Below are 8,414 nucleotides of genomic sequence, written 5' to 3'. Positions count from 1 at the left end.
AGACTGGGGGTCTGTTATAGGTCCCTGTCCCCTGATCGTATTCACCGTCACTCCTACAGAGACTGGGGGTCTGTTCTAGGTCCCTGTCCCCTGATCGTATTCACCGTCACTCCTACAGAGACTGGGGGTCTGTTCTAGGTCCCTGTCCTGATCGTATTCACCGTCACTCCTACAGAGACTGGGGGTCTGTTCTAGGTCCCTGTCCTGATCGTATTCACTGTCACTCCTACAGAGACTGGGGGTCTGTTCTAGGTCCCTGTCCCCTGATTGTATTCACTGTCACTCCTACAGAGACTGGGGGTCTGTTATAGGTCCCTGTCCTGATCGTATTCACTGTCACTCCTACAGAGACTGGGGGTCTGTTATAGGTCCCTGTCCCCTGATCGTATTCACCGTCACTCCTACAGAGACTGGGGGTCTGTTATAGGTCCCTGTCCTGATCGTATTCACCGTCACTCCTACAGAGACTGGGGGTCTGTTCTAGGTCCCTGTCCCCTGATCGTATTCACCGTCACTCCTACAGAGACTGGGGGTCTGTTCTAGGTCCCTGTCCTGATCGTATTCACTGTCACTCCTACAGAGACTGGGGGTCTGTTCTAGGTCCCTGTCCTGATCGTATTCACTGTCACTCCTACAGAGACTGGGGGTCTGTTCTAGGTCCCTGTCCTGATCGTATTCACTGTCACTCCTACAGAGACTGGGGGTCTGTTATAGGTCCCTGTCCTGATCGTATTCACTGTCACTCCTACAGAGACTGGGGGTCTGTTATAGGTCCCTGTCCTGATCGTATTCACCGTCACTCCTTCAGAGACTGGGGGTCTGTTATAGGTCCCTGTCCCCTGATCGTATTCACCGTCACTCCTACAGAGACTGGGGGTCTGTTATAGGTCCCTGTCCCCTGATCGTATTCACCGTCACTCCTACAGAGACTGGGGGTCTGTTCTAGGTCCCTGTCCTGATCGTATTCACCGTCACTCCTACAGAGACTGGGGGTCTGTTATAGGTCCCTGTCCTGATCGTATTCACTGTCACTCCTACAGAGACTGGGGGTCTGTTATAGGTCCCTGTCCTGATCGTATTCACTGTCACTCCTACAGAGACTGGGGGTCTGTTATAGGTCCCTGTCCCCTGATCGTATTCACCGTCACTCCTACAGAGACTGGGGGTCTGTTCTAGGTCCCTGTCCCCTGATCGTATTCACTGTCACTCCTACAGAGACTGGGGGTCTGTTCTAGGTCCCTGTCCTGATCGTATTCACTGTCACTCCTACAGAGACTGGGGGTCTGTTATAGGTCCCTGTCCTGATCGTATTCACCGTCACTCCTCCAGAGACTGGGGGTCTGTTCTAGGTCCCTGTCCTGATCGTATTCACTGTCACTCCTACAGAGACTGGGGGTCTGTTCTAGGTCCCTGTCCCCTGATCGTATTCACTGTCACTCCTACAGAGACTGGGGGTCTGTTATAGGTCCCTGTCCTGATCGTATTCACTGTCACTCCTCCAGAGACTGGGGGTCTGTTCTAGGTCCCTGTCCTGATCGTATTCACTGTCACTCCTACAGAGACTGGGGGTCTGTTATAGGTCCCTGTCCCCTGATTGTATTCACTGTCACTCCTACAGAGACTGGGGGTCTGTTCTAGGTCCCTGTCCTGATCGTATTCACTGTCACTCCTACAGAGACTGGGGGTCTGTTATAGGTCCCTGTCCCCTGATCGTATTCACTGTCACTCCTACAGAGACTGGGGGTCTGTTATAGGTCCCTGTCCCCTGATCGTATTCACCGTCACTCCTACAGAGACTGGGGGTCTGTTATAGGTCCCTGTCCTGATCGTATTCACTGTCACTCCTACAGAGACTGGGGGTCTGTTCTAGGTCCCTGTGTCCCTGATAGCGGAGGGTTGCGTTACCATCTGTTTAAGACGCCCAGGAAGTTCCCAGTTTTGTCTCCTGTGGAGAACGGAGAGGATGGTTTTTGGCAGCTGAGTTTGGAACGACCTGGGGAGACCCCATTTCCCCGGGGAAGACTGGGGACCCCCCGACCTGCTGCAGGGTGCTCTGGAAGCGCCTGTTTCCTGTTCCCCCAGAGAAGAAGACCAGAGTCTGTGTTCGATCAGCTTTAATGCAGAAGGGCTCAGTACAGCAGAGCAAAGCCATCGGGCTGTGGAGCCCCCCAGACAGCGGGCACTGTGCGATTCGCACACCCATCACAAGGTGGCAGAATACAGTGCAATTAAGCAATTATCCAGCAATTAAACTGTGTGCAGACGGGGCTATGTGAAACTCAGTCCTGTCCAGGTGGATACACCAGCTGTGTAAGTATGTTTCATGTGTTCAGCTGTGCTTGTTTCGTCATTGGACACGTGTCATGTAGAGAATTATCACAGTGCCTGTCTCCTCTCCTGCAACCCTAGGCTCTGTGTTGTTCAGGTATGGGTGAGTTGATCCCAGACGTGCTCATTGGGGTGTGTGTGTGTGACTGGTCAGGCCCTGACTCTCTCAGGCTCTGTGTTGTTCAGGGATGGGCGAGTTGATCCCAGGTGTGTGTGTGTGTGACTGGTCAGGCCCTGACTCTCTCAGGCTCTGTGTTGTTCAGGGATGGGCGAGTTGATCCCAGGTGTGTGTGTGTGTGTGACTGGTCAGGCCCTGACTCTCTCAGGCTCTGTGTTGTTCAGGGATGGGCGAGTTGATCCCAAGCGTGTTCAGTGGGGTTGGTGTGTGTGTGTGACTGATTGGTGTGTGGGAACAAGACAAAATACACCAGTCACACCAGGACACACACACACCCTGGACAGGACACCAGTCCATCACTGGACACACACACTAGCCAGGACACCAGCCCATTACAGGAGACACTCACAATCACACCAGGTCGTTGGACTGTAGGAGGAAATTAATGCGAACACTCAGAGAACATGCAGACTCCACACAGACAGCGCCCTAGAAATCGAACCCAGCGCTGCCACTCTGACAGGCAGTGGAAAGAGAGAGGGTTTTGTGTTCTTGTGTGGCTGTGTGTGTGTGTGTGTGTGGGGTTGTGCTGCTGTGGGGCTGCAGGTCCTCTCAGTAGCTACTCTGCGGCGGGGGGGGCCTCTTCTCCTGCCTCGGCCTCCTCACCTGCCCCCTTCTCCCCAGCCTCCTGCTCCATCATCTGTTTATACCCCCGCTTGAAGAAGCCAGCCTGCACAGAGAAACACTTCGTCAACACTGAGAGAGAGAGGGGTCAACACACACTCCAGTACATTAACACTGCACTGAGAGAGAGGGGTTAATACACACTGACTGACTGGACACTCCAGTACATTAACACTGCACTGAGAGAGAGAGGGGTTAATACAGACACACTGACTGGACACTCCAGTACATTAACACTGCACTGAGAGAGAGAGGGGTTAATACACACACACTGACTGGACACTCCAGTACATTAACACTGCACTGAGAGAGAGAGGGGGGTTCATACAGACACACTGACTGGACACTCCAGTACATTAACACTGCACTGAGAGAGAGAGAGGGGTTAATACACACACACTGACTGGACACTCCAGTACATTAACACTGCACTGAGAGAGAGAGGGGTTAATACAGACACACTGACTGGACACTCCAGTACATTAACACTGCACTGAGAGAGAGAGGGGGGTTCATACAGACACACTGACTGGACACTCCAGTACATTAACACTGCACTGAGAGAGAGAGGGGTTAATACAGACACACTGACTGGACACTCCAGTACATTAACACTGCACTGAGAGAGAGAGGGGTTAATACACACACACTGACTGGACACTCCAGTACATTAACACTGCACTGAGAGAGAGAGGGGGGTTCATACAGACACACTGACTGGACACTCCAGTACATGAACACTGCACTGAGAGAGAGAGAGGGGTTAATACAGACACACTGACTGGACACTCCAGTACATTAACACTGCACTGAGAGAGAGAGAGGGGTTCATACAGACACACTGACTGGACACTCCAGTACATGAACACTGTACTGAGAGAGAGAGGGGTTAATACACACACACTGACTGGACACTCCAGTACATTAACACTGCACTGAGAGAGAGGGGTTAGTACTGACACACTGACTGGACACTCCAGTACATGAACACTGCACTGAGAGAGAGAGAGGGGTTAATACAGACACACTGACTGGACACTCCAGTACATTAACACTGCACTGAGAGAGAGGGGTTAGTACTGACACACTGACTGGACACTCCAGTACATTAACACTGCACTGAGAGAGGGTTAGTACTGACAGTACAGTGGACAGAACTACACACCTTGTAGAGTCCAGCAGTGATGAGAGCGAGGAGCAGGAGCCCCCCAGCTGCTCCTCCGATGATTTCTCTCTTGTAATCGTATTCAGTATAGAGCTCAATTCTCGTCTCCACCTGCAGAACACACAGCTCTGTAGAACACACACAGCTCTGTACAACACACACAGCTCTCTCCTGACTCTGTACAACACACACAGCTCTCTCCTGACTCTGTACAACACACACAGCTCTGTCCTGACTCTGTACAACACACACAGCTCTCTCCTGACTCTGTACAACACACACAGCTCTGTCCTGACTCTGTACAACACACACACAGCTCTGTACAACACACACAGCTCTGTCCTGACTCTGTACAACACACACAGCTCTATACAACACACACAGCTCTGTCCTGACTCTGTACAACACACACAGCTCTGTCCTGACTCTGTACAACACACACAGCTCTATACAACACACACAGCTCTGTCCTGACTCTGTACAGCACACTCAGCTCTGTAGTGGGCTCAGCTCTGTTTTGTCCACCCCTTCAAATCTCCGAATCCTTACCTGAGTCTTGATGTAGTCCTCCTGAGTGGTAGTGAAGACATGGATGAACCGTTTCGTGTCAAACTGCAGAGATGCCAAGGTAACCAAATTGACAGACTGCAACTGAGTCTGAGAGAGAGAGAGGGGTTAATACAGACACTCTGACTACACTCCAGTACATTAACACTGCACTGAGAGAGAGAGGGGTTAATACACACACACACTGACTGGACACTCCAGTACATTAACACTGCACTGAGAGAGAGAGGGGTTCATACACACACTGACTGGATACTCCAGTACATTAACACTGCACTGAGAGAGAGAGGGGTTAATACACACACACTGACTGGACACTCCAGTACATTAACACTGCACTGAGAGAGAGAGGGGTTAATACAGACACACTGACTGGACACTCCAGTACATTAACACTGCACTGAGAGAGAGAGGGGTTAATACAGACACTCTGACTACACTCCAGTACATTAACACTGCACTGAGAGAGAGGGGGGTTAATACAGACACTGACTACACTCCAGTACATTAACACTGCACTGAGAGAGAGGGGGGTTCATACAGACACACTGACTGGACACTCCAGTACATTAACACTGCACTGAGAGAGAGAGGGGTTAATATAGACACACTGACTGGACACTCCAGTACATGAACACTGCAGTGAGAGAGAGAGGGGTTCATACAGACACACTGACTGGACACTCCAGGACATGAACACTGCAGTGAGAGAGAGGGTAGGTACAGCTGGAGAGCTCCAGGGAGAGGTTGAGACAGTGAGGGATTGTCTGTACCAGCTCTATCCAGGCTGAGCTGACCGTGCCCGAGAGGTTGTAGAGCAGTTTCTGTCTGGACTCCAGCAGGGGAACAGAGCAGGTGAGCTCCTTACACTCTGCAACACTGCAGTCCTGAGAGAGACAGTGTGTCAGTACCTGTGTGTGACTTCCCACCAGGAGTGTGTGTCTACAGCATGTCCAGGGAGAGTCTGTACAGGTGTGTGTGTGTCTTGTTAGAGGTTGTACAGGTGTGTGTGTACAGTGAGAGTCAGTACAGGTGTGTGTGTTGTTAGAGATTGTACAGGTGTGTGTGTTGTTAGAGGTTGTACAGGAGTGTGTGTGTGTTGTTAGAGGTTGTACAGGAGTGTGTGTGTACAGTGAGAGTCTGTACAGGTGTGTGTGTGTGTGTGTCTTGTTAGAGGTTGTACAGGTGTGTGTGTGTCTTGTTAGAGGTTGTACAGGTGTGTGTGTTGTTAGAGATTGTACAGGTGTGTGTGTGTGTACAGTGAGAGTCAGTACAGGTGTGTGTGTCTTGTTAGAGGTTGTACAGGTGTGTGTGTCTTGTTAGAGATTGTACAGGTGTGTGTGTGTGTCTTGTCAGAGGTTGTACAGGTGTGTGTGTGTCTTGTTAGAGGTTGTACAGGTGTGTGTTGATACTCACTACTAAGGGCCGCGTCTTGAGCTGCTTGACGAAGTCGGACACTGTGGGTCTCTTGCTGTTTTCTGTGCAGTTGGCGATCTGAGGAGACAGACAGTGTCACTGTGTCACTGCCAGCTCTGGAAACCACAGTCACTGGCTGGACAGGCAGACAGGCAGAGAGACAAGGAGACAGACAGCGTCACTGTGTCACTGCCAGCACTGGAAACCACAGTCACTGGCTGGACAGGCAGACAGGCAGAGAGACAAGGAGACAGACAGCGTCACTGTGTCACTGCCAGCGCTGGAAACCACAGTCACTGGCTGGACAGGCAGAGAGACAAGGAGACAGACAGCGTCACTGTGTCACTGCCAGCGCTGGAAACCACAGTCACTGGCTGGACAGGCAGAGAGACAAGGAGACAGACAGCGTCACTGTGTCACTGCCAGCTCTGGAAACCACAGTCACTGGCTGGACAGGCAGAGAGACAAGGAGACAGACAGCGTCACTGTGTCACTGCCAGCTCTGGAAACCACAGTCACTGGCTGGACAGGCAGAGAGACAAGGAGACAGACAGCGTCACTGTGTCACTGCCAGCTCTGGAAACCACAGTCACTGGCTGGACAGGCAGAGAGACAAGGAGACAGACAAATAATCAGACAAGCAGACAGGCAGGCAGAGAGACAAGGAGACAAACAAATAACCAGACAGGCAGGCAGAGAGACAAGGAGACAGACAGACAGGCTCACAAACAGACAGGCAGATGGACACAGACAGACACCCAGAGACACAGACACTACAGACGGACAGACAGATACTCAGACGGACAGACGGACAGACAGAGGGACAGACACGCTCACCTTCAGCACCGAGGAGTCTGTCCAGATGTCCCTGTCCCCGAGCCTCACTGGCACCCTGATGGTCACGGTCACTGGGAGACTCCTCAGGCCCTGGTTCTCCACCTGCAGGGACAGCGCAGCTGAGACAGCAGCTCTCCGCCCACGAGTCCCAGAACCCCCCGAGCTCCCCGTGCCCCTGGGGGAGCAGGACGGGGGAGATTCAGACATTTTTGTATGAACAACTACATTTCCCAGAAAGCAGTGGGGCTGCCGGGGGGGATGACCTGCTGTCCGTAGTCACCTGACCAATTGGAGGAAGGCAATCGGGCAGGTGGTGACTATAAACCAAGAAGCAGAATCTGCCAGCGTGGTTGTGTGTGGGCGTGTGTTGGGGGGTCTGTGGCGTGTGCTGTGTGTGTTGGGGTGCGTGTTAAGCTGTGGTGTATGATGTGTGTTTGTTGGGGTGTGTGTGTTGGGTGTGTTTGTTGGGGGTGTGGTGAGTGTGTGATGTGTGTTGGGGGTGTGGTGAGTGTGTGTTGGGGTGTGTGTGTTTGTTGGTATGTGGAGTGTGTGTGTTGGGGGGGTGTGGTGAGTGGGTGTGTGTTGGGGGGGTGTGGTGAGTGTTGGGGGTGTGTGTTGAGATGTGGTGTGTGTTGGTGTGTGTGTGTTTGTTGGTATGTGGAGTGTGTGTGTTGGGGGGGTGTGGTGAGTGTTGGGGGTGTGTGTGTTTGTTGGTATGTGGAGTGTGTGTGTTGGGGGGGTGTGGTGAGTGTTGGGGGTGTGTGTTGAGATGTGGTGTGTGTTGGGGTGTGTGTGTTTGTTGGTATGTGAAGTGTGTGTGTTGGGGGGGTGTGGTGAGTGTTGGGGGTGTGTGTTGAGATGTGGTGTGTGTTGGGGTGTGTGTGTTTGTTGGTATGTGGAGTGTGTGTGCTGGGGGTGTGGTGAGTGGGTGTGTGTTGGGGGGGTGTGGTGAGTGTTGGGGGTGTGTGTTGAGATGTGGTGTGTGTTGGGGTGTGTGTGTTTGTTGGTATGTCGAGTGTGTGTGTTGGGGGTGTGGTGAGTGTGTGATGTGTGTTGGTGTGCTGTGTGTGTGTTGGGGTGTGTGTGTTTGTTGGTATGTGGAGTGTGTGTGTTGGGGGTGTGGTGAGTGTGTGATGTGTGTTGGTGTGCTGTGTGTGTGTGTTGAGATGTGGTGTGTGTTGGGGTGTGTGTGTTTGTTGGTATGTGGACAGTGTGTGTGTTGGGGGTGTGGTGAGTGTTGAGGGTGTGTGTGTTGAGAAGTGGTGTGTGTTGGGGTGTGTGTGTTTGTTGGTATGTGGA

At 52.2% G+C, this 8,414-nt stretch overlaps 2 protein-coding genes across 2 annotated transcripts in view; one reads left to right on the top strand and one right to left on the bottom strand.

Moving 5' to 3' along the window:
• LOC138238042 (E3 ubiquitin-protein ligase TRIM39-like) overlaps positions 1 to 8,414 on the top strand; it is a 160,000-nt gene that overhangs the window by 118,726 nt on the left and 32,860 nt on the right. The window lies entirely within an intron of this gene.
• On the bottom strand, positions 2,100 to 7,322 carry LOC138238181 (integrin alpha-X-like). The gene is made up of 6 exons (XM_069188226.1): positions 7,116 to 7,322; positions 6,279 to 6,356; positions 5,636 to 5,749; positions 4,845 to 4,952; positions 4,296 to 4,406; positions 2,100 to 3,176 (listed from the first exon to the last, which is right to left on the bottom strand). Exons 1-6 carry the CDS (start codon positions 7,320 to 7,322, stop codon positions 3,066 to 3,068), a joined length of 729 nt encoding a protein of 242 aa, XP_069044327.1. The 3' UTR covers positions 2,100 to 3,065.

This window comes from Lepisosteus oculatus, chromosome 4 (genome assembly GCF_040954835.1).
Source record: "Lepisosteus oculatus isolate fLepOcu1 chromosome 4, fLepOcu1.hap2, whole genome shotgun sequence".
NCBI lineage: Eukaryota > Metazoa > Chordata > Actinopteri > Semionotiformes > Lepisosteidae > Lepisosteus > Lepisosteus oculatus.
The sequence above is the reverse complement of the archived record's forward strand: the minus strand, read 5'-3'. Positions and strand labels throughout refer to the sequence as shown.

Bases quoted from the DNA above. Each gene is read 5' to 3' on its own strand.
- LOC138238181 (XM_069188226.1), bottom strand. From the start codon at position 7,322: ATGTCTGAATCTCCCCCGTCCTGCTCCCCCAGGGGCACGGGGAGCTCG. The intron at 4,407-4,844 runs GTAAGGATTCGG...TGTGTTCTGCAG, and splicing joins AGGACTACATCAAGACTCAG to GTGGAGACGAGAATTGAGCT. The intron at 3,177-4,295 runs GTGTGTAGTTCT...TTCTCTGTGCAG, and splicing joins TCACTGCTGGACTCTACAAG to GCTGGCTTCTTCAAGCGGGG.